General features: G+C 35.4%; 1 protein-coding gene across 1 annotated transcript in view; it reads left to right on the top strand.

Moving 5' to 3' along the window:
• The first annotated feature begins 9,829 nt into the window (after positions 1–9,829).
• The window catches only part of DSG1 (desmoglein 1), a 43,184-nt gene continuing 25,650 nt past the window's right edge, over positions 9,830–27,363 (top strand). The window contains exons 1-7 of the mRNA XM_004386894.2: positions 9,830–9,877; positions 19,110–19,145; positions 19,379–19,510; positions 20,160–20,315; positions 21,995–22,139; positions 24,624–24,790; positions 27,056–27,190. Of these exons, the coding sequence (XP_004386951.1) occupies positions 9,830–9,877; positions 19,110–19,145; positions 19,379–19,510; positions 20,160–20,315; positions 21,995–22,139; positions 24,624–24,790; positions 27,056–27,190 (819 nt within the window). The remainder of the gene's footprint in view (positions 9,878–19,109; positions 19,146–19,378; positions 19,511–20,159; positions 20,316–21,994; positions 22,140–24,623; positions 24,791–27,055; positions 27,191–27,363) is intronic.

Below are 27,363 nucleotides of genomic sequence, written 5' to 3'. Positions count from 1 at the left end.
ATGTCCTTTTAAGTGAAAGGCCTATTTATGCCCATTGCCTATTTTTCTTTTGGATTATCAACTTTTAATTACAGATTTGCAAGAGCTTATTGCATATTATGGAAACTAGACCTTCGTTTGTTACACATGTAATGAACCTTTTTTCTAGTTTATCACTTTTTTCCTTTGTCATATAGACATTTTAATTTTTGTTGTTAAATTTATCAGTGCTTTACTTTATGTTCTGTATTTAAATAGGCATTTCCCACTGAAGTGGAAAAGCTATTTAAAATTTTACCTTGTTCTTTTTTTTCTAAAATTGATTTTCTTTACATTTAAATATTTTCTCCATCTGAAATTTTTTTTGGTATAAGGAGTAGGATAATTTTGCTCTAAGTAGCTAGCTACATGCCTCAACACCATTTTTTAAAAAGTCATCTTTATTTCAGATTAGAGATCTTTTCATTACCCATGTATTAAACCTATTCTGGACTCGCTAATTTGTTTTATTGGTCCTTTTATTCATTCTCCAGTTGCAGATTGCATTAATTACTGTAGTGTCAAAATGTTTAATACTTGGCAGGCTTGACTTCATTCATTGCTGATGCTTTTCCAGAATTTTCATTTCTAATCTTGATTATTTGTTATTCCACGTGAAATATGAAATTATTTTGTTAAATTCCAAAAACAAAAAAAAACTTTGGAATCTCTGTATAATATTGTATTTTTCTGTACAAAACAAGGTGTCTATTTATTCATATCTTCTTTATGTCCCTTAGCTAAGTTTTAAAGTTTTCATCTCTCAGATTCTACACATTTCTTCTCACTTTCATTATGAGGACTTATAGTTGCTACTGTGCATGAGATATATATCTTTCCTTAAATGCCCTAACTGATAATTCATTAGGTTACTGAATTTTGTTTATTAACCAGGTTCTCAGCTACCCTAATAAGTATTCATGTCATTTCCAATAATGTTTCAATTGAATTCTCATGTAAGAAAGTTTATGATCTACGAATAACCATAATTTTAACTCTTTCCAATATATTTATTTGGCTATTACTTCCAGAAAATGTTAAATAATATAATAATGGGATATTTTTCCTGATTTTAACCAGAATGTGTTTAAAGTATTGACATTATGAATAATGGAGGATTTTCCTATGACATATTATTGCTATCAGGTTAGTGACATACCCATTTCTTTATATTTCATTCTTTAATTTAAAAATAAATGATGAATTATATCAAGCTTTATAAAGCATCTATGTAAATTATCTTTTTTTCCAAATTTGAATTGTTATTATGGCTTATTACACTAATAAATTGTTCTTATATTAAACCACCTTGCATTCCTAGAATGAATTATATTTGGTCATGATTTATTATCATTTTGATGTACTATCTAATTCATATGCTAATACATTATTTCAGACTTTTGCAATTATATTCTTGAGTAAAATTGTTCCATTTGTTTTTTTTGTCTAATTCATTTTCAGAATCATATTTTTATAACCTGTCAATGACAAAAGATAACAATTAAAATCTCTTAATTTACCTATTTCCTTTGTATTTTTTTCTTTGCGCATGTTATGCTATTTTACTTGATGCAAAAATATTCATGACAATTAACTCTTCATCTTGGATTGCAACCTATATTATTTATAATGTCTTCATTAAAATTTTTGCCTTTAATTACATTTTATTTTTTCAATAATGTATAATTCTTCTGCTTTTTGTTTTGTGTATACTGGTGCTAAAAATATTGAGAAATATGAACATTAGAAACACGATCTTTTCTAAAGTTCAAAATACTCAATATCAAATATTTGCAATCATCCCCTCAAAATGTCCTTTCTCATTTGTTGTTGTTAGGCGCCGTTAAATCGGTTCTGACTCATAGTTACCTCATGTACTACAGAAGGAAACACTGCTCGATAACGGCAACATCCTCACCATTGTTGTTATGTTTGAGCCCATTGTTGCAGCCACTGTGTCAGTCCATCTCGTTGAGGGTCTTCCTCTTTTTCGATGACCCTCTACTTTACCAAGCATGATATCCTTCTCCAGTGACTGGTCCCTCTGGATAACCTGTTCAAAGCACATGAGAGAGATTTGTCTGTTCTTTCAGTAGTCCATGGTATATTGAATATTCTTCATCAACACCCCAGTTCCAATGCATCAATTCTTTTTAGTCTTCCTTATTCATTGTCCAGCTTTCATATGCACATGAGGTGATTGAAAATAACATGGCTTGGGTCAGGGCACGTTAGTCCTCAAGGTGACATCTTTGCTTTTTAACACTTTAAAATGTTTGAAATTTAAAAATGTCCTTCATAGCTATTTATTTCTATAATCCAGTCAAGGAGAACACATTGTTTGGCTTTTACGTTTTTTTTAGTCTCCTTTAATCTAGTACAGTTCCCTCTACTATATTTTGTACACTATGACATTGACACTTTTGCAGGGTCCAGGCTATTTGTCTTATAGCGTGTTCCAAAATCAAGATTTTTCTAACTGTTTTTCCTTTAAAGACTCAGATTAAACATTTTGAGTAAGGATATCACATCCAAGACATGGTATAGTTTTAGTTGTGTCATGCAAAGAGGTACATATTGCTAGTCTGTCCCATAATTGACAATGCTACATTTGATCAATCAGTAAAAAGGGGTGATACTTTGAGACCGTGTGAATATCAGGTTTCCAAACAAATTTATACCCAATAGTATTAATAACCATTGATAATCTTTGCCTGAATCAACTATGTTGCTGGTTGCAAAATTAAAATTTTCTAAACCTATTATTTTTTTCTATATTTATTAGCTGACATTCTTCTCTAAACAAGAACTTATTCTTCACCACCCACCCTTTGAGGAGCACTATAGGGTTGCTATGAGTCGGAATCAACTCAACAGCAATGGGTTTAGTTTGATTTGGATAGACTCATATATCCTTTTTTATTCTTAGCTCACTACCATTTGTAATGCTTTTTGCATCAAACACACTTACGCTATGATTATGTAGTAGAAGTCTTTGTTCTTAGAAGATATGTGCTATAGTATTTATAAATGATGTGTCATGATATCTGCAATTTACTTTCAAGCTATCAAAAAAAAAAGTGTATACATAAAGACAGCGAGCTAATTTCAAAAGGAGGGAAGTGTTTCCTCTCATCTCTCATTACCCTGTTCCTCCATCTCCATCTGTCATCTGGTATAGTCTATTTCACCTTCATTACACTTCTATCTCCCTTTCCCTTCCTGCCAAAACCACACTATTTCATTACCTGAACTGTTATGGTGGCCTCCAAATTAATATTTCTCTCTCTAGTGTCTCTTGCCTATCCATTCATCACAAAGCTTCCAAGACAAATTTCTAAAGTCCATACCCACTCAAAAACCTACCGTGGTTTTCTGTCTTCCATAGAATATCAAAAGGACATTCAAACTCCTTCTTATTTTCCCCCTGTTCTACTTCTGTTAACTCATCACCCTTGCAACCTCTCACAAATTGTATACTTAAGTCCCAACTGACTTCCTTGGGCCTAAAAAATATATATTCCTTTCTGTTTTCTTTCCTAGCTGCATCTCTATTTGTTGAAAATGGAATTATTCTTAAAATCTCAACATCAACCTCTTCCATGAACTGTTATTTAATTTCCCTTAAGGTGGAAACTATTTCTCTTTTGCAGGGACTCACAAAACACTGTCACTGTGCCTTGTAATCAAGATAAGCCCCATCGCCCCTTGGAGATCCAGTCATGATTACAGCATTCTTAAAGATAGGAACTTCTATAATCTATCTTTATCTCCCCCAGACACTACCACAGTTCCGAGCAAAGCTCAAGAAATGTTGGTGGAATTGAATTTGAGAAACTACAGTTAGCAACACTTTTTGAAAATGATGAACTAAACTTTTTGCCTGTTCATGGACTGTATATATATACACATATATACATATTCCTAAATGGAAAATATTCTAGACAAATATCAGTCACCACTGTTACCCTGGAACGTATCGGTATATCACCATTAAAATAGGGTCTTCAGAAATGAAAGGCAATAGTGGGAAATCTTATGACTGTAGAAAAAGAGAGTGATTGCATTGTTTCCACTACATGTAGTGAATAACTTGGAGACATAAATTTCCTGCCAAAGGATTGCAATGTGAAGACATTTTAATCTGGGAGGAAATATGGAGTTACTGTGGTTTCTTAAGAAGACGCATGACATAAGGGAGCAATGTTTCAGAGAGACTATTCTGGAAAATAGATACAAAACAGAGTACAAGGGAAGAGTTTGCATGCAAAGGTACAATTAGAAGTGTGGCATGGGAATGCAAGATAAAGAGGCTCGAGAAGATCTGTAACAGCAAAAATAAAAACAGAAAGGCAAATATGATACAAAAGAGGTTACAAAATTTAAAGTGTAACATATGAGGGGTTTAGGTAAGCTACAAAGAAAACTAGAAGAAATCACACATTGTAGTAATCGATTCTGTTAAATCATAAATGTGTAGCCTTTAGCAGTATACAATTTCTCTGACCTCACTTCCAATAAAACTGGGCTAAAGGTTCTCAAAGGACCCTGTGCATGCTTTTATTTCACATGCTGGGAAAAAAAAAGTCTGTTGTCTGTCTCACTCCAACTAGCCTGGAGCCACTTGAAGGCAAGGGCCATGTTGTCTCCGCCTTTTTAAGCCCTGTCCCTTTACACTGCACAGCATGTAGTGGAGACAAAAGAGTTGTAGGAATAAACTGATGCTAATTATTTTAAGTAAAAGGAAGGAGTGAACTTGCCCATGAAATCCAGAAACTACACAGGGCGGTAGTTAATACACATAGGTGTGTGAGTACAGCAGTCTTTCAGAAGGAGTAGGAACACTTCTGGCTGCTTTAGCGCGTTTGCAGTCACGGTATAACCTCCTTAAGGGCAGAGTTCAAGTTATTTTGAATATTCAACAGTGTCCAACACAGTAATTAATACCCAGTTAGATGCTCAATTAAAATGATTTTTTTTTAAATGTTTTAAAGCACAGACAATAATAATTGCTTCATCTCTTTCCTTGCTCTTATTTTATGAGGCTAAACCCTTATATAATACTTCAGTATTAAGATAGAGTCCAAGTTTCGTAAAATCAACTGAAAATTTTCCCTGTTCATAAATATTCTTTGTATACAGAGAAAAGCACATAAATATGTGATGATGCTGAGTTTTTATTCTAGAATTAAGTAGAGAAAAATGAAATTGTGGTTTTCTTTGGATCTAGTTTAAAAGAGAAGGAGAAGAGTTAGGTAGTAGGTTATTCTCGTCAGTTAAGGTATCATTCAGAAAAGATGCAACAAAAAATACAATTTGATTATAAAGACCACCTTTTCCTTGGTTATTTGCTTTAATTTTGGTGGTTACTCTCAGTCATCATGATTTCTATTCAAACACTTGAGATCAATCTGTGGAATCTCCTAAAATCAACCAATTAATTAATATGTCATATTTTGTAGGGATCTGCAAACTTTTTCTATGAAGCACCAGATAGCAAATATTTTAGGCTCTGCAGGCCACACAGTCTCTGTCACAACTACTCAAGTCTGCTGTTGTAGCAGTGAAACCAACCATAGACAACATATAAACAAATGAGCACGGCTGTGTTCCAATAAAACTTTTTTTTTCAAAAACAGGTAGTGAGCTAGATTTGGCTCGTGGTTCTGTAGTTTGCCGATTCCTACCTTATTGCATTATTTCTACTTTCATTATTAAGACTTTCATATATACAGAAAAATAGAGAGAGTATCATGTACCCATGATTTAGTTTTAACAGTTGTTAACATTTTGCCATGTTTACTTCATCTATTTGATTGTTGAATTTTTATAAAGAATATTACTGTCATCGTGAGATTTCACTCCCAACTAGCTTAACATGAATCTTTAAAACAAAAACATATTACTGCATAACTAACCTAATCTTTAAAAATAAAAACATACTCTTGCATAATCTAATAAAATGTATACTAATTCTCTAACGATCTCTACTTAAATGTCTCCAAATATCTCCAAAATCACTTCTAAGGCAATTTTTTTTTTAAACCAGGACTCTAATTAAGGATCACCCATCGTATTTGGTTTTATATATTAAAAGAAAAGTTCATTTAATCTAAAACAGAAGCCCTCTCCTACACTTTTTTATGTGTGTGTATAACATTGACTCTGAGGAATATTCTGATTTTAAACAATGTGAACAATATTAGAATCAATACATCAATATAAAGATAGATAAAAAATGCTTTTGTTTATGTCATTCTGAAAGGAGCCCTGGTGGCACAAGCAGTTAAGCGCTCTGCCGCTAGCTGAAAGGTTGGCAATTTGAACCCATCCAGCCACTCCATAAGAGAAAGACCTGGCAATGTGCTTCCATAAAGATTACAGCCAGGAAAACCCTATGGGGCAGTTCTACTCTGTCACACGGGGTCACTATGAGTCAGAATTGACTGGACAGTACCCAACAACAACAACGTATTTTTCTTAACTTGTTTGCCTCAAATTCTCCTCTATTGTTAAGGTTTTTATTGTTATTGTTTGTTCTTTTTTAATATTTCATCCATTGTTTATCTTTGAAACAGTATGTGGAGCTGGTTAGGGTAATTTAGAGACATTTATGAAATGAGAGGTTCACATGTGACGTAAAAACATATGCCAAAGGGTTTCTCTGCAATGTATGTGCCCATGCTATCGGTGCTCTGAAAATGAAGGGGGATAGAATAGTCTCATTTACTTCTCTTAGACTTAAGAAATTGTACATCAGTAGAATTCATCGACTTTAGTTAAAGATGCTGACTATTTTGTTTTTCAGGAAGGTGCTACCGTATCCTAAACCAAAACAAAAGAAAGAAACCAAAGCCATTGCCGTCAGATCGATTCTGACTCACAGGACGGAGTGGAACTGCCTCATAGGGTTTCCAAAGAGTAGCTGATGGATTCGAACTGCCGACCTTTATGGTTAGCGGCCATAACTCAGCGTAGCTCTTAACCCCTGCGGCACCAGGATGCCGCAGTATCCCAAGCTGTAAATAAACATAGAAATGTAGACTCTTGGGATGACATTCTGGAGCTGGCAGTGCCTCTCCCCAGGAGAATTCTGATGCCTGTGGGAAGCACTGTCAGCTTGCCAGGGAAATTCCACAGATAGAAAAATCACCCCAGATTTTATAAAATTTCCATGCAATGAAAACTGCTGGTACGTATGTGGAGGTACCCATGTTAAACAATGCTCAGAGTAGAAATCGGGTGCGGGGAGATCCGACACTTAGACAACCGCGGTGTGGCGTTATTGATGAGGGGACTGGAGAAAAGAATTGAGGAATGTGAATCTGGAAATGAGAGGGGTTTGTGCTGTGTATATTTTAAAGTCTCTTAACTCATGGGAATTAGGAAACAGGATCCGTAAGGAGCCAGGAAAAGGGACTGAACCAACGGAGATAATAAGAGTCCATAAAGGAAAAGGAATTAAAAGGTCTGATTAGAGACTGGAGTAGAGGTGGAGTTCTCTCAGTTAAGAAAAGAAATAGTATAGATTTACTTAAAAGGGTTGAATTGAAGAGAAAGGAAAGAGTTAAGACCTGGAGTAAGAGAAAATATAATAAAAACAATGATGCTCTAAGCCCTCCACACTGTCCAATATGGTAGCCACTAACCACATGTGGTTATATAAATTTAAATTTACTAAAATAAAATAAAATAAAATTTCAGTTCTTTAATCATATTAGTCACATTTCAAATGCTCAATAGCCATATGTGGTTAGTGGTTACCATGTTGAACAGTGTACATCGATAATAACATTTCCTCATTGTAGAAAGTCTTATTGGACAGCACTGTACTGAGAAAATTAAAATGAGTAAGAAAGAGAAAAAGGCAGGGAAAGAGGAGGAGGAGGGATCCTAATGCATAAACACCTTCTCCCATCTGTGCTTAAAGTCACCCGCTCCCATGTGACTGTCAGGACAGCCTCTGCTCTGCAACACTGGGATTGTGCCACACCTCCTCTCTGGAAAGCTGCTGGAGAAGTTGCTGCCTTAGAAATGCTCTAGCTGGGTGGGATTGTTGGTGCAGGACATTCAGTTAGGGGTGGAGTTGGGGTTAGACTTGGGGAAGAGTCATTCCATGGATTAAGAGGACCTGTGCACACCCCAGCACAGTGCCCAGAATCCAAGGTGGATAAAGCAGTCACTTGCCACTGGAAAGCGGCCAGTATGGATCCTTTCCTCTCTGGTGCCCAATGGATCTTTCTAATACATTGCTCGGACTAAGTCATAGGTTGACACTCACACTCTACCATGTCTGACGAATGAGAAATTTGACCTGAGCATCTCCTTTATTTATTCATATCAACCAATTCTACCATAAGCATTTTTATTCACTGCAAGTAAAAACAGGCCGCCTATCTCCTTCCCTCCATGCTCCATAAGGAATGGTACGGAATTTCAAACCACTGTCGAGTAATATTCTTTGCCACGCATTTGTAGTGAAATGCTGGCATTCTGTAGAAACTGTCCCTCAGAGATACCCTACCTTTCTGAGGCATTTTTAACACCCTTTTAACCATGCTCAGCATCTTATCAGATCTGTTTCTTGTTCCAGACTGCCACTTTAAACTCTGAAGGTCCCCTGCATCCATAGGTTTCCTTCTACCTACAGTATTTCTAGACTTTGGCAGGTGAAAAGAAAATATCCCAAGAACATGTTCAAACACTGCCTCATGAAGGTCGCTGTTTATTTTCACAAAACTCAGCACTGCATTCAATTTCCTATTTGCATGTGTGGGCAGCCATTTCTTCAGCATATTCCCCATGTTCTGGTTGGCTCACTACCGAGATTCTAGCTGTGGGTTTGGCAATAGTCATTGGCTTTTAACCCACCTCACCTGAAGAGCAGCTTTCTGTGTTGAAGTTAGTATTTCAGGCACTGAACCTCATTTCAAAAATTATCAACAGGATTTTAATTGGTGGTTTTGATTGTTTACTTTTAATCTAGCTTAGTTATATTTTAAGTTTTGTTTTACTGCATTTGAAGACAGCAGAATCTGTAAAATAAAAATAATTGCAAGGACAAAACATTCATGTACAGAGAAAATGGAGGCTTCTCTGGACTTAGGCAGGTCACTTAAAAAGAACTGTGATTTATGGAGAAGACCTTATAAGTATCATAATTTTCCTTGTTCGAATAAATACAAAAAATAAATTCCCAGTCTCAAAATCAACAAATTTTCTATACCTTAGACAACCTAAAAAATAACTGAATCTTTCCTAACTGAAATGGAAAGTTTGTAATTTTCTAGTGTGACCTGAGGGTTTGGCTATGATCGTGGACCAGATAATCCTCTTTCAATAATATAAGCACCCACACTACACTTGTCCTTTAATATAGGAAGAAGCAAAACAGCCTGTGAATAAATCACAGGGTGAAAAGCCCCTATCAGTTGTACAACTCTCTATCCTTTTGATCAACTGAAATGCCTGCCACTGAAAACATTCAGAGAAGGGACTCTTCGGTGCCACATAGAGAGTTGCTTTTCAGCTGGAAGAAGGGTGTGTCCCAGAGCTTTTACCTGGGAGCAATGATGATCTTGTCAAGCACTTCAGTGAGACCAGCCCAAGTTTTTAGGGTGGGGATCCAGACTGGTTATACGTACCGTCAGTCCTTCTCCCAGACAAAGGCACTAACACCTCAAAGCCTGCATGTAAGAACATCTACTCAGAAATCATTTTAATCAGACACCAGCTGAGTGGGGGAAAGCAAAGGAACAGAGAAGAGCAAACAAAACTCCCTTGGTCTCGGATGTAAAAGAACCCAGCAGCGATGGACTGGCCCTTCTTCAGAACAGCGGCGGTGCTGTTCATTTTTCTGGTAAGTGGACTCTGTCAAAACTGCACAATTATTCTCATTGTAAATGAGTGACAACTTTTTAGAAAATGTTATTTAATATTATTTCTCACCTAAACCCATTAAAAGTTTATGTCAATGACAAGTTGATTTTATGAACTAGACCTTTACATAGTGCTCCTCTCTTTAATTGAAGACTTAGATCATACTAATGCATCAGTGTCGACTCATCCTATCACATCTCTGAGACTGAAGTCCGTGCTAAGTCATGCTGGGAAGATATTGGATAGCTTAGTAGCACTTTGTTGTTCAAATTCTCTTTGCAGGTGGGCTTTTAAGCTAAATATTACAGGCATGTCCTGATTTTTAACCTAAACCTTTTTCTATCCCTTTAGTATCTTTGTGGGAAAATTCACGATAATTTTTAAAACATAAAAATAAGATCCGTATAAATTAAAATCATAGCAGTTTATGGCTGGCCTTACTATCCAAACAACCTTTTCAGTTCCATATGCAGTTAGGATTCACACTACTAATACCAAAAGCCTCACGTTGCTAAACTATGATTTTATTTATAACAGGATTTTTTAATTAAAAAAAAATGGTGGTATAGGAGATATATAAATGACATAGTAGGTGAAGGAATGGCTATAATTAAGGAGTTTAAGTGTAATTATTACTATACTTGTCCTTACTACTGAAGGTCAGTAATAACCAACATAAAAGTTGTACATTTGATGTTCAAAAATAATGAAATGTCTTGCCACTGCCCCCCCCCCCGCCACATTATTAGCTTTCTCCCTTTAGAGCTAATACTAAATGCAACACCAGTGTATTACATCAATTTTACTTATGGTAAAAATATTAAAAGAGCCATCTCTCTCACAGTAAGGATAATGTAATTCAAAAAGGCAGGTGCCAGGTAAATCACCCTCCAACTTGGCAGAAGGCTGTGCTGTGGTTTATATTTGTTTCTACTTGCTTAATTTTTGAACTGGAATGCTGAGTTTGTAGAATAACAAGTCAACTCTTTTATTCAAGGTACAGTGGTTAGTTGAAACTCAGTTCCTTAATTAAGAGGGGTCATAATTGGTTGATTTAGTTATAAATGAGCATCAATAAGCTGGTAGCTTTAGTGCCAAGCTGCCCTTCAAACTATCCTATTCCATGGACTCTTTAATGGATCTTTGGGATCAATTGACATCATAACTCAGTATGTGGCAGGAATCAATGTACATTATACAGTATGCCATTTGTATATAGGAGCATTTGTGTGCTATCAAATAATCAAATGCTTTTACCTTTAATTTCATATACATTTGATCCATTTAGGCCTACTATAGATTCAACTGACTATCGTTTGTTCAGATGCTTATGTTCTGTCATTGAATCTGTGAGATAGGCCTTATTTCTGGCTTTATATGATTATTCCTCACTAATGACATCCTATAAATTTCCTTTTACTAGCCACTTCCTAATTAGTCACTCTTCAATAAAAGGTATCATTTTATCAAAAGCATGTATTCTCATTGAACTTTCTCTCTTTGGAGAGAGGTTTCTGGATATTCATATTTTCTGAGCCTGAATAGTTTTTTTGTTTGTTTTGCCATATTTTACTTGGAATCAGTCACAAGCGTCTCATACCTCATATGAGAATTATTTCTCAAAGAACTTATTCTATTATGAATTAAAGTATTTCATTTTCACATGAACGTCATAACTGTTTTTGTAAATCATTTCATTTTCTAAGGTTTATTAGCAAACCACAATTTATTTTTACTGCTGATTTTACCAGATGATTTTGGTAATTGCTGTTTGAAATTATCGAATCTGTCTTCCGCTTTAAAAATACTTTCCCTCTCCCTCACCCCCACTCCCCGCAAAGGGCAACACCACTGTAGCAAACTCTTCCATTATCATTCTGTTAACCTCACTATAAATGCTTGCTTTTACCAAAAAAGAAAAAAAACTATGTAAAGTGCTAAAAGTTGATAAATGAAAATCTACGTTAGGAAGTATATTTGGTCAGTTATTAAGACTTTTAAGACATTTACATTTTAAGACATTAAAGAAAATCCATTTGAGAGCTGGGTACTCTCTGTTTACAAGCATATTGTAAAGCCTGCTCAATACTTCCGAAGGTTTTAGACCTTGTTAAAATCAGTGGGCTGGATCAGGGTGAATAAAGCTGGAAGAGCTTCTGTTTTAGTGACAACGATTACTACATGATCATTTCATTATTCAGGTAAGTCTCCTGTACAGACAGGTAATAGCTTACACCTGCTGTAACACAGCAAGCCAAATAAATTTTATTGAGTTTGCAATTATTTTTCTTTGTTTACTGCTTCTGTGAAATCAGTGTACTTGTGGGGGGAGAGATTAGAATGTATTTTCTCTAAGCTGGAGGGCAATGTTACCTTATGCACCAAATATAAGAAATCTGTATAAATGGTTGTGACTATAGTAAAAGGTGTTGGATGGTCATTATGGGAAAGCAAAATAGAACCAGTAGAATTTCTGTGGTTCTTATGATTTCTGAAGATTACTTACACATTTGCCGAGTCTAATTAGTCCATTCAAATGAATTCAAATCTCAAGGTCTCTTTCTCTATAAAGACAAACTTCTGCAGCTTAAGTTCAAAGAACAAAGAAAACAATTTTTTATCTATTACCAAGAATGATCTGATTTCTTCAGTTTGTCATACTAGCCTATCTTCTCCACTTTCCATGGATTAATATTTCCTTTAAAAAAAAACCCTCTGACCACTTGATATACTAACTCCATAATTTGAACTTAGCTGCAGTTCTTTAAGATATAAGCAGGAATTTGTCAGAGTATTCCTCAGCACTCAGACTAAAATACACAGAAGAAAAAAATTTATTACATGGTCCATCAACTCATTTGAATCAGACATCTTAAATTCCTGTATTTGTGTTCACTGATGCCTAGAGCAAAGACTAACAAATCAGTACAGACCAAACAGAAGAGAAGCAAAAGAGAGAAGTCTTTCATCATCCTTTTAATTCAAAATGTATGCTTTATTGTTTTATAGTGATATACATTATAGAAATTAGTATTTCAGTAAAATATTTCATAGAAAATGGAAGCAGTATGCCTGTTAAGTGAAACTTACAAACTGTCTCTAAGCATAATAATTTCCATCTATATGGTATTCTTAAATGCTTTATTATTTCACTCCAGATTTAGGATCAGCATCTTGTTTCACCTTTTCGAAAAAAAGGAGTACAAATTTATCATCACTGCAAATTTTTCATCACTGCAAAGAAATCCTTGAATCTTTGACATCTGTAGAAATCATTGCATTCATTTATGTAACAAATAAATGATGAGAGCCTTCTGTAAGGTTCAAGCAGGAATGAGACAGTTATCAAACCTAAACCAAAAAGCATTTTGGCCAAGAATGGCCTTGCCCCTGGTATAAACTTTCCTGGCTGTTCAAAACACTCTCCCCATTGAGCCCAGAGGAGACCTCAGAATCCTCCTCAACAATTGCACTTTAGGAAGCCACTGTCAGTTGGTCTGAGTTACCACAGAGTAAAAATATTTTGCCATCCCTGATTTAGTTAGGTATTGGAAATATCTAAAGAAGCAGGAAATTCTGACCTGATAAACAGAAGGCCTGACCCCTAAGGACAAGATTCACCTGTTTAATGAGACTTGTGAAAATAGAAAAATGACACTCTTGTCTACACTCAGAGCATTTAATTTCTGATAGCTCTTTCTCCGTGATAAACATTCTTAAGGACATTGCTGCTGAGTAGCGCCACGTCCTAACACAGCATTGCCTAATGTATAAGCAGGGAGTGTGCTCAGCATTGCAGACAGGCTTACTGTGCTCCCTTCCACTGAGGGAATGCCCTAGCAGAGTGCTGGGTCATGCCACCCTTGCTGGTCATGCTTGGCGTGGAAATTCCTTCAATGGACAGAGGCAGGTCAAACACCATCAGCTGCTGATCCATCCACTCTATCAGTCTATGAGAATGGAGTGCAGCCTTTTACACTTGTCTAATGAGAAACCCTACGGAGTACAGTTTTACTCTGCAACACACGGACTCGCCATGAGTTGGAATCGACTCAACAACAACTGGTTTCGTTTGGAGTGAGAAACCGCCTCTCTGCAAATTGATTGCTGCCTGTTGCTCATAAAATTACTTGACTATAAGTTATTTGAGGGCAGGTTCTATGTCTGATTCACCTTTCAATCTCTCAAACGTAATGACTTGTGCCAGTGCAAGATTGCTCAATAGGCATCTAATCACACAAAGCAGAGGCAGCAGAAGGGAATTTTTGAGTATTTTATATTTCTGTGCCCCTACACACTTCAAAAAAAATCATCAAAGATTAAACATAGAAATGATCATGTTGCACTTCACAAATGCTTATTTTTATGGTGTAGTATTACACTTAACTTTACATTTCATAATACTTTTAGGGCTTAAAATAATACCATATTACTTTTAGGGCTTAGACCCTATAAAAGCCTTAATCCAGGCTTGGATCCACATAATAAACATTCAATACATGTTTGTTAAATAAATAAACCAATGAACAAGTAAGAGAAACCAACTCATTAAGGCGTTGTCAACCCTGGACTTACGTCCTTTGTTCAAAGCAGTATGAAGCAAAGACAATGATTTTAAAAAGAAGCAAATTACTGTATTTTAGGTTTGCTTCAAGTTCATTATTGTGATTTATAGCAAGAGCTAACAAGTACATTAAAATTTGAAGCTTTACAAAAATTACCAAGTAACTATTTGTGAAATACCACCTCACAATTATTAAATGCAAGACATTTTCATTATAAAAATTACTTATTATTCTCAAGTCCATTTTCATTGTATGCAAAGAATTATAAACTTCAATATCAAAAAAAATTTAAATGACTACAATTAGAAAATTACTGAAATTAGTGTGCAAGTTTGTGTCTTGTGGCTTTTTTTTTTTTTTTTAAATAAATGGATTGACTCCTAAAATAGAGGTGACGGGATGACTCATTGGGGATGCACTACAGGTGAATTATTCTCTGCTTTCATAGACGTTTAGGAGCTAGGAGGGACTTTAGTCTTATATGCAGATAAGGAAATTGAGGCCCACAGTGGGGTAGGAGAGCTGAGATATACTCAGACAGCCCCTACATTCATCTCTAAGGGAATCTCCATCATGGTCTGTAAACACAAATTCCAGATTATTTCTGAACCCAAACTACTCTGCTCTTTGCCAGGAAATAATCCCACCCTTTCTTTAGGGACCAGGTCTAAATCATTCTAAATCATTAATTTCTCTCTCCTAATCTATGGATTTTAATCTCCATCCCTCCTCCCTTCTGCCCTCTGTCTTTGAAGTCCTTTCTTTCTGTCAATTCCCTTTTGCTGTCTCCATCACAACACTTCCATGAATATCATCTCTTCTCTTTCAAATCAAACTCTCTTTCTCTCCTTTCTGAGCTTTCAAAAATCCACAGAACTTCCCCTTCCAAAAATTTTCCTTGAATGCTCCTACATTTAATTCTACCACCTCACCTTTCTGCTTCCTTTTATCACTAAATTTCTGGAAAAAGTGACCATCTTTATGTTCTCTCCTCTCCATCGATGAAGCAAGTTCTTGTTCCACGCAACTGAAAGCTTTCTCTCAAAGATCACCTCAGCATAACCTCAGCATATCCTTGGGATTCACTCTGCTCTAATTTTTTGATCATCTGACACTCGTTCACATCCCATCTGTCTTTCAGTTTTTGCTTCTCATGACATTCATGACACTGCATAGATTTTTCCTGCTGTTTCTTTGACCACTCCGTCTCTTTCTCTTTGTTTCTTTTTTATTGTTGTTTTCCCCAGTTAAATAAATGTAGGAATTTCCCTAGTTTCATCTCAGCAACAGGCTGCTTCTTTGTTCTATTCTCTACTTTAGATTCTTCCTATTCACGTTTTCCCTTCATTTCCACTCTCGTATCTGAGCAGATGTCCCTCAAATTTATGTATTTAGCCTGAACCTCTGTTCATATTCCTAGATATATTTCAAATTGCTGAGCAATTTTACCTGGTCATTCCTCTGGCATCTCAAACTCAGTGTGTCCTACCTGGCTTGATTCTGCTACTTCCTTATTCGCAATCTCTCAGTTTAAAACTGCCGTCACCTGGGATTCCTCCCTATCTGGACTCCCACAACCCATCTGTTCTCAAGCCCTGTCAGCTCTACCCATGCAGTGTCTCTCCCTTGATCTTTTTGTGTCTGCTCCCACTGCCACTGCTCTGGTTTAGCTCCTCCTCATCCTACAAAACCAAAAAAACCAAACCCATTGCTGTCAAGTTGATTCTGACCCTATAGGACAGTATAGAACTGCCCCATTCAGTTTCCAAGGAGGGCCTGGTGGATTTGAACTGCCAACCTTTTGGTTAGCAACTGTAGTTCTTAACCACTACACCACCAGGGTTTCCCTCATCCTACAGGGCGTTGCCTAATGTACGAGTAGGGAGAGGGCTCGGCACTGTAGTTGGGCTCAATGTGCTCGCTTCCACTGAGGTAAGGCTGTTTTGATGCAGAAGATTCTCAACAGCTCATGGCCTATAATCTTTGCCTCTTCCCACCACTCTTGCCAAGTGCTGTCAGAGTGATTTTTTAAACCCACAATTTTATAATGCCTTCCCATATCCAGTATTTCCCTACTTCACACAGGCATTTGGTGTTAGAACTGAAATTTACCTATACATAATTTTGTCTACTTCTTTCACTTTATAAATGAGAAAACTAAAGCTCGGAAAATGTGAGAAATGCATTGAAGTTTTCCGGCTCTATCAAGTGCTCTTTTTAGTTTATTATATTGCATTTTAAAGCCAAGAGTGACTTTGTTTCAGAATGTACATGAGACTCTGAGCAAACCACAAAAAGTTATGTGAACCTACCCACATTTTGAAGCCGACTTGGCAGTTTTTTAATGACGATACATTGAGAGCCTGAGTCTCTGGTGAAACCTAGTTGGTCTCTTGCCTAAGTTACCTCTCATGGGAAAAAGAATGACCTAGCTTCATAAATTTGGAAACGTTTATTAGTCAGCTGGCATAGTTATCCAAAACAAACAGCAGGCGCTGACACTTCTTCAGTGTGGTGAGGAGAGTGCAATACGGATAACAGACAAATACACGATTCTATAGCTGTAAAGAAGTAACTTTCAAACAGACGAGTAAGGTATCCCACCAACCTCCTCCCACACCCACAAACATGAAAGTAGAAATAAAGGACTCAGTGAGATCACAAGGAGCAAGAATTACACACTGGCCTGACCATCATTTCAGCTCTTCCCCAGAGACTGGCTCTAAAAATAACATCTCAGTTACTGGCACTTAACTTTTCTTTCTTTCTCCCCTACCCCTCCCTTTAGTTTTATTGTTATTATATGTGAGCATTCTTAATCTCAGAGATAATTTTAGGTAGATTAAAATCAAGTTTTTTTGTCATATTAATTCTTTGAAGCATGTTTTCATTAGTAATTTACTTAGATGAATAGGTTATCTTATACTTTATTATAAAACCCATAGCTCAAGTACAAATTCAGGCTGAATTGTATTGGAATGTATTTAGCCATAAATTAATACCCAAGCCTCAATGTCCTTATCTGTAAAATGCAGATAATAATAGTATCTACCACATGTTTTTGTTCTGAAGATTGGATGTATGGATTTCTCTAAACACATTGCTTGGTATTTAGTTATCATTCAATGAACTGTGCCAGTGGTAATAATTAACATTAAATATATACCAAGGGTATATATTTCCTATAATAAAAACAATACCTTTTTACATACCTCATATTAACCACAAAGAGATATTTCTTAAATTATTATGGCAAATTTTTAAAAATGAATAGAGACTTAAAATTTTATATTTTATTTAAAAGTGAAATTAAACCCCAAAATAAAAAAAGTAATTTACTGTATTTTTTCATGATCATTAGTGTTTTTAAATGCAAATATAATTTGCTTATATCAGTAATGCTGATAAAGTCTAATTGTGATAACAGTTTTTATACTTTACACTCCTAAAAAATGCAATTACAAGTTGAAAATTTCTTTTGTAGGGAGAAATAAAAACTAAGAACTTACACCATCTTTAGTAGTTTTAAAGTGCAATTTAAAACTTGATGAATACAAACTAGCCTTCCAATTCACACCTAAGTTTTAGACAGACATTGTACAATGTCTTCAACAAGTATATTGATACATTAAATTCAATATTTGAATGTCTGTGGTTTTAGAAATACCTGTGGTTTTAGAGAAAAAAATTTAAACTATCCTGATTTATCAGTAAAAAATTATGCGTAATGATCAAGACCAAAGCTGAAACTAGGCAGAGCTCTGCTTGACTGGCACATCTGTTTGACTAAGGAAATTGTTTGATTCAGGAGAAAGGGCTAACAGAAGCTGCTTACTCAGCCCCTCTTCCCTGTGCTCCTGAAATTTCCTCTCCTTGCTGTGGTAGGATGCAATTATACCACCTATTTTATTTATTGTTAATAAAATGTCAAATATAAGCTATTTTTTACATAAAGGAAGTTATTTTCTTTCGTTTTAGAAGTTTTTATTCTCATATTTCAAAAACAGTTTAAAAAATTATCACCTTCAAATTTTTAAGAATACCAGAAAATCTTCCATCTAGATTTGGAAAGTGAAGGAACAAATACTCTGTAGCTTTCTGGATATCTTTCTGCTTTATATTCTTTCTTGGCTCCACAACTTTTTTTTTTTCTTCCTATTTCCACCTATGATTTGTCAGATTCTGAAACTACAGTGGAATCTTAGAGTGTTAAAACTTACTGTTGGCTATTGTTGAGTAGTCTCAGAATATCTCCAGCTCTGCAGGCACAAGACTGACTAAGAGAGCTGAGTTTCCTATCCTCATTTCCCCTGGGTTCTAGCTTCAAATATCCTACCTCATAAAATAACAGGTATCTACATAGGCTAAGAATGAAAAGAGATTTAAAAAGAAAAGTAAGGAGAAGAGCAACTTGAAAGGCAAAAACCAAAGGAATTCTTAGCACTATGATCAGGCCTGAGAGGTAAATGAGTGCCACCTGCCATTTGGGACAGAGTTTCCTCTTCAGCACTGCTGCCACTGTTAAAATAATTTCACTGACTCACAACTCACAAGACCACTGTTTGATCTTTTCTTAATGATCAGATAATACGAATTTTAAAGCATTCGATTAAACGTTAACTACTGTGATTATCTTATTCTTTACAGGTGGTGGTGGAAGTTAACAGTGAATTTCGAATCCAGGTAACATACAGCAAACCCATTTTTTTAATGAAAATTATTTGTAACAATATATTTTCCAAAGAAAAATTCATCCTTATAAGTAAAATTAATATAAGGCTAAAATTAATAGATTATCAAAACCATCAACATCTTCTCCTTCTACATTATACTTACCCCTCCTCCAAAATCTCCAATACAATGTGAATTATCAGTAAAAGTTAATAGATACTGTTACTTTATCATGCCCAATCAAGGTAAGAGATTACAATGCTAAAAATGGCACCATCAAATGGCATTCAATCAGAAGGCAAAAACGTGAATGGATCAAGTTTGCTGCATCCTGTCGTGAAGGTGAAGACAACTCAAAGAAAAACCCGATCGCCAAAGTAAGTATTAGCTCAAAGCACAAGATTGCAAATCAGAACAGATAGTTTCAAAATAATCTGTCTTTTAAATCTTAGGGAAAAAATTAAAACTATCCTGATTTTTCAGAAGAGTGAAGAACATATCTTACTGAAAAGTTAAGAGACAGATCAGGACTATAGTCACTCAGATTACAAAAATTGAAGCCACTGAAGTACAGATTAAAAAATTTAGACACTCAGATAAAGTTAAACTTTGATTCATCACACTGGTGAAATTAATACACATGATAACGTGTTGCTTCAAACTCTAGATGAAAGGAATATAGTAATTTAAATGATGAATTTAGCACATCAGGAAAGACCAATCACTAGAAAAGGACACCATGTTTGGTAAAGTCGAGGGCCAATGAAAATGAGGAAAACCCTCACTGAGATGGATTTATTTGTTTCTTGTTTAGTAGAAATAGAAACTGAGTTTCTTCTATTACATTTTCAGTTACCATTGGAAATACTAGAGCTGTAATTATTACACTTATCTGGGAAAACATTTCCCAGTTGATAACAGGGGCATCATATTCCATAATTCTCAAGAAATATTGCTGTTGTATATTAAGCATGAAACTATTTGCTCGCTATAACATTTTCAATTGTTCTTGTTCTCCTTTTATAGATTCACTCAGATTGTGCTGCAAACCAGCAAGTTACGTATCGCATCTCTGGAGTAGGAATTGATCAACCACCTTATGGAATCTTTGTTATTAATCAAAAGACGGGTGAAATTAATATAACATCCATAGTTGATCGAGAGGTCACTCCTTTTTTCATTGTAAGTGAGCTCCATGTCTATATTTATATTTCTATATCTTTGAGCCTAAGTTATTCTTCAAAAATCATAAGCTCAGATCATACTTGATTTGATTTCAAGAGCCTCAATATTCAGGCATTTTAAGTTATCTTTTAACCCATAAGCATCACATGCCCTAATACAAAGAGAGAAGACTGAGAGAGAGCAATATTTCACTTAAGTGTCTCAAGTAAAAATGCTACCCTCTAGTTTGTCCTCATTGGCAAACTAGAGTATTTGTTTGGAAGGACAGTACCTAACTTTTACTTCTTTTTCTTTCATTCAGCTGAGATTGGTGGCCCCATTTAACTCCAATGCTATGTGATGGTCATGGAACGACTGGGGGAATCTTTTCTGAGGGAATATAACTTTATTTTATTTTAACATTGCTCAAGCTCACCTGAGCTCTGCCCGGAAGTCCTTTCATTTATCCTTAGCAGCATCTTACTCCATTCTTTCCAGTGGCTGTCACAAAGCTTAAGTAATCTCTCTCTTCAAACCCTCAACCCTCTACTTGAAGTGGCTGATCCCATGGTCAACTTCATTAAAAACTCTGAGACCATCCATCACAAACTCTCACAACTAATTCTCTCTCTTCCAGCTCAAAAATGTTTTGCATTAACTCCAAAAGCAGGATCACTTTTCTGCTTTTTCCCCAAAGCTTATCCCAAGAGATTTCCATTGTCCAATAATTGCCTGTTTCTTCTACGGCCTTACTCCATCAACTTTTGTTGTTCTTGTTGGTCATCCCTCTTCTGCTCACTCCATTGGCTGTTGCCACTCCCATCCGTAATCATGGCCATCACTTCTTAATACTTGAAATAAAAAGTTAAAAATAAATGAAACCTTCTTTGATCTGGTAATAGAAGAGGTTTTTTTAAAACCCCATCAATCCATAGCCGAGGTATATTCAAATAGTAGTCTGTATTTGCCACTTTCATTCATGCAGCTTATCTTCATTCCTCAGAGGACTTCAATGCCTTAGTCTTCAATTCCAAGTCTATATTCCTACCTTAGCTTCCACAATGTTTCTGCACAAACCCTCAAAGTCAGCATTCCAGCCTATTAGCTTTTCTCTTAGCAAAATGCATTTTTATATAAAATATACAGCTTACGTAAAATAGTACACTTTAAGTATGTAGTTATGTACACTTTAAATAAAAATAATAATAATGCGAACACCCTTGTAGCCACCACCTAGCTTAAGAACTCTCAACATTTCTTTGAATCCCTCATACGACTCTCCTTGACCACATCCCCAAACCTCCCAATAGCCACTATTTCTAATTCCAAACACTGCCTTTTCATCATTCTGTTTCTTTCCTCACATAAATTCTTTTACTTGGAACACTCTACCAATTCCCAGCTCCACCTGCTGAGATTCTCTTTCAACATCTATTTCAGTTGTTAGACACGCCTATGAAGTCATAGTATTCTTTTTGTCTTCCTTTATAGAACTTATTGTGATACCTTTCCTTACATGGTATTTTATGTTAGTGTTTGCCTCCCCTTATTGATTATCAACACTGCTTGTGCGTATCTTCTAGAAGGAAATAATATGTCTAACTTTCCCTTTAGTTTCCCACTGTGTCTAGCATAATGCATAGAGAACTTAATAAATAGGTGTTGCACTGTATAATAATTTCTCTTTTCTCTCTTAGATCTATTGTAGAGCTCTGAATTCCCTGGGCCAAGATTTAGAGAGGATTCTTGAGCTCAGAGTCAGGGTTTTGGATATAAATGACAATCCTCCTGTATTTTCTCTGTCTACATTTGTAGGACAAATAGAAGAAAATTCTAATGCAAGTAAGTAATCCACTTGGTTAAATAAACAAGACTGTATTGGCTTGCAGATCACTCTTAACAGCCAGGCAACTGTAGGTTAAACTATGTCGAAGTACCACATCATGAATATAAGAGAAAAGCTGTGGAAAAGCATGCAGAGCAGAAAAGCGTCAGAAAAATCTCCATAATGGCTGTCTCTGGATTTATGGTAGCAGCTCCAATCTGTCATACACAAGAGACAAGTAGCAAGGAGGATTTTCTCATGTCACTCACACACTAGCTCTGTAGGAGATTCCTAATGAGAAATTCCAAAAGTATTTTGCACAGTGGTGACAGCGGCATCAGGTTAATAATTCAGCCTCCCAGCCTGACTGTTTGGAAGGGCAATCCCATCCACTTTTGTTAATACTGTTGTTTTGGTTTTTTGTTTTAACTACTTTAAAGTTGTTTATAGAAATCACTTCCAACCAACCTATTTTGTGGCCATAATCTCCAAGAGCTTTTGCTGAAAACAAATAAATGCAAATCAAGCATTTTTCCCCTGGCGCAGTGGTTAAGCGCTCAGCTGCTAACCGAAAGGTTGGTGGTTGGAATCCACCAGCCGCTCTGGGGAAGAAAGATGTGGCAGCCTGCTTCCCTGAAGATTACAGCCTTGGAAATCCTATGGGGCAGTTCCACTCTGTCCTACAGGGTCGCTATGAGTCAGAATCAACTCTATGGCAACGGGTTTGTTTTGTTTTGTTTTAAGTATAATTTAATAAATATAGGTTTTATTTGCTTTTTACTCAAGTCATTGATTTTATGTATTTGGAATGCATTACAAACTTAATCCTGTTTAGCTCATCATGTATATTTAAAGCTGATAATCTCTTAAGTGTTGCTAGTTGAGGGGCACCTGAAAATCTCTACAACTAAAGCATTTACCTGCAAGGGCTTTGACAATCTACTGGTGCAAGTGCCTCCTACCCAAAACCGAATCCACTGCCGTCAAGTTGATTCTGACTCACAGCAATTGCCTCCTATAGACTACTGTACATGACACCATTTTAACTGCTAAGTACTGTCACTTAGGAGAGGCAGTTAATATACTATACTAACTGCCTATAGTATCTTTGGCAGTATACGAACCGCCTAAAGCACCAGTGCAGATTTCACTAAATACATTTAAAACAGCAGAGATGGTTTCTCATATGAATTCAAAATTTCAACTTTCCATAATTACTTTTAACCTTTCCGTGCAATTTCTTGTAAATTTGAAAAATCATTACATTTTACTTTTATTTCTTAAAATATTATACCAATTTTTTGAACTTTAAAAAGATATTATTATAAAAATACTTGTAAAAATTCACACAACACGGCAAGTAAAAAGGGAACAGGAATCCATTCTCTGTTCTCCCTAATACCATTCTTCATATAAACATACGTAAACATGATTTTGGACACAAAGGGGATCATCTTTTACATATTACTCCCCAACATTTTTTCACTTAAATATATTTTGAACATATTTCCATATCAGTAATATAGAGATTTCTTCATTCTTTTTAACAGTTTGCATTGCATTTCATTATATGAATGTATCATAATTAATTAATTACCTAGTGTACATATAAAAAAAAAAACAGTGAAACGAATAGAGATACAGAAATAAATATGCTCTGGTGCATTTGCATCTACAGAAAGGACAGTTATGCTTAAAAGGAGTTGAATGTAGAGAAATATTTCAGTTTATGAACATTGGCAGCTTTTCATGTTTTCCAGGGTCCTTCATCAAAACAGCTAATAAGTTTAATGGGAAATATGAAAGAGAGGACAAGATATGTAGTTAAATAAGCATTTCTTTAAACCTACTAGTAACCTAGCACTTTGCTAAGGACCAAGCAAAATAGAAAAATAATAATATATACTATTTATTAAGCATGCATTATTCAATATAGACACTTTATCTAATAGCATAGCACCTCATTAAACTATTTAATTCTCACATGAACTGAGTGAAGATGGTACTATTATAGATGTGGAAACCGAGGCTAAGATCGTATAGTTTGAAGGTGCTAAACCTGGGAAAGAGTTGTCCTGTCTTAATATCATTTAGTTTCACCACAGCAGCTGGAAGGAAGGAAGGAAGGAAGGGGGGAAGGGGGGAAGGGGGAAAGGACGAAAGGAGGGAATGAGGGAACGAGGCAAGGAGGGAAAGAAAAAAAAGGAATGAAGGAAGAAAATTAATTGTATTAGAATAAGAAATTGAAAGCCAGAATAGTACTTTTCCTTTGTTTCTCAACTATCAGTAATGTCTAGATTCCTAGTAAAATGTGATCTTTTTCATCAAGGCAAAAGTATAGAAAGGAGATAAGATATCGATGTGTTGAAGGAGCAGAAAGGGAAGAAGCTAAAGTGCACACTATGTAGACCAAATAACCCTAAATCCTGTTGGAAAGGTGATATATTATACTATAACAAAGGTCAATTGTCTATTTTCAATCTATTTTTCTTGATTTCCAGATACACTGGTGATGATACTCAATGCTACTGATGCAGATGAACCAAATAATTTGAACTCAAAAATAGCCTTCAAGATCATAAGACAGGAGCCTTTTGATTCACCAATGTTTATTATCAACAGATATACTGGAGAAATTCGAACAATGAATAACTTTTTAGACAGAGAGGTATATTTTTTCTTCTCTTGGAGTATTTGTTTAGTTTCAAAGGAACTGATTCTAATAATAAGAGTGCCTACAAGAAAATGATAAAAAAAAAACTAATATACTTTAATTTTAGATATATAATCTTTCCACATAATAGTAATGATGTAAGAAATAATTGTAAATGTAAAAGTGAGAATTTAAGTACATTTTATACAGTCATTTTTCATTTAATCTTACTTAGGGTTTACCCCAATTTAAGAAAACTGTATTCTGAGAGTACATAAAATATGCATGAAGTAGAGGGAATTTCAATTATGAAAATATTTTACTACTTTTAAGTAGGAAAATATAATAATTCAGCATTAACCTCAAGAAGCTCCATTTACAATCTGTGTAGAAATTGTCAAATGGGAACTTAATTTGCTGTGTAAACTTTCGCTGCAAACACAACAAAATATTATTTTAAAATAAGAAGCTCCATTACAAAAAAATGTCTATCATGAAATAAGTTTAAGAAACTCTTGATATTATAGCCCTGTCTTGGCAAGTCACAATGCATATGAACATGGTAGAAGCTCCAAGAACATTTACAGGCTAGGAAATTTGCTTATCATTATTTAACCCAGCATATCCTAAGCTCTCTTGTTAACAGAACTCTTTTTTTTTTTTTTTAATTCATATATAATACTTGTTAACAGCCTACTGAATACTTTGGGAAATGAATCAAGGACCAGAGTGATGGATAGAAATGAAATAACATCCAATCTAATCTTTTCTTTTACAAATAAGAAAATAGCTAGTGGTGATTATCAGATTGGAATCAGCCTTTATGGTTTCTATTATGCCAAGTAGTCCCATAATTTAATTTTAAATATCTTTTTCATCATTTTTTTTTAAATATTGCCTTTAAATAAAATGTAGCTGGCCTGTATGCACTTTAGGTATATAAGTGAGGAAGTACTATGTACTAATTGATACTCAACTAAATTTTAATTTAATTATTATAGTTGTTTTAAAATGACGAATTCCTTGCTAATGACTCCTAGGTTTAGGATATATCAACATTATTTTTAACACTAATAAAACAGACCAAATGTCATCAGTTTCTAAGTTACTTAAATCACCTTTTTACTTGTTTAAAAATTATCATCAGAAGAAATTGACTACTTAGCTTTCTCTTTCTCAAAATTTCTTAGAGTCCAGTGGCTTTCCTTTAATGTCAAAAAGGCTGCAGTGGTGAAGAGCTCTGATAAAGAAAGTAAAGAAACCTGCAGTCACTTTGAAGCCACCAGAGCAGATATTCTTAACCTAGGGTCCATGGAGAGACTTCAAGATGTCCCTATAAATCCCTTACAATTCTGTCTATCATCTCTCTCCTTCTGATCACTCCTTATAAACATGTTCAGTTTTCTGGACATATTATGATTAATAAAGGGATGAGGTCTTCAAAAAATGCTGCTTCTTCACCAAAAACACAAGGAAAATATTAGCCCAAGAGACAGAAAGGGCCACATAAAACAGAGACTCAATCAGCCTGAGACCAGAACTAGATGGTGCCCAGCTACCACCAATGACTGCCCTGACAGGGAACACAACAGACAGTCCCTGACAGAATGGGAGAAAAGTAGGGTGCAGAACTCAAATTCTAGTAAAAAGACCAGACTTAATGGTTTGACTGAGACTGGAGGGACCCTGGAAGACATGGGCCCCAGGCTGTTAGCCCAAAACTAAAATCATTCCTGAGGTCAACTCTTCTGACAAATATTAGACTGGACTATAAGACATAAAATGATATTTGTGAAGAGTGTGCTTCTTAGCTCAAGTATCAAGTAGATACACGAGACTAAATGGGCAGCTCCTGTCCAGAGGCAAGATGAGAAGGCAGAGACGGTCAGGAGCTGGTTGAATGGACATGGGAAATCTGGGGTGGAAAGGAGAAGTGTGCTGTCACAGTATAGGGAGAGCAACTAGGGTCACATAACTATGTATGCATAAATTTTTCTATGAGAAACTAACTTGAATTGTAAACTTTCACTTAAATCGCAGTTAAAAAAAAAAAAAAAAAAGTCCTGCTTCTTTTATGGGAAGCTGGATAAGCATTGTTGGTAATAGAAGTCAAAAATTCAGTATTGATTCATGTGGGGTTTGTGGATTTTCAATATTCCGTGCTACCTCTATCTCCATCGTAGATTTATGTAAATATTAAGCCAATATTCTTAAAGAACTTTGCATGAAACAGAGTAAAGTCTACATCAACTTTGATATTGCTTTTATGTGTATTTTTAGCAATACGGCCAGTATTCTCTTGCTGTTAGCGGCTCAGACAGAGATGGTGGGATAGGTGGCATGTCAGCAGAGTGTGAATGCAACATAAAAATACTCGATGTCAATGATAACATCCCATACATGGAACAGTCTTCAGTAAGTATTTGTTCTGAAATGAATAACTTTAAATTCATTGCATTCTAAAATTTGTGCAAAAAATCCTATTTACATAGGCAATAGACAAGTGGTATCTTGGGTGAAGGGTGAGACAGTACACAATACAGGGGAAACTAACACAACCTGTACAAGGAAAGGTCATGGAGGCCCCA

Source organism: Trichechus manatus, unplaced genomic scaffold (assembly GCF_000243295.1).
Source record: "Trichechus manatus latirostris isolate Lorelei unplaced genomic scaffold, TriManLat1.0 scaffold00175, whole genome shotgun sequence".
NCBI lineage: Eukaryota > Metazoa > Chordata > Mammalia > Sirenia > Trichechidae > Trichechus > Trichechus manatus.
This window is presented reverse-complemented; position numbering and strand designations above follow the sequence as displayed.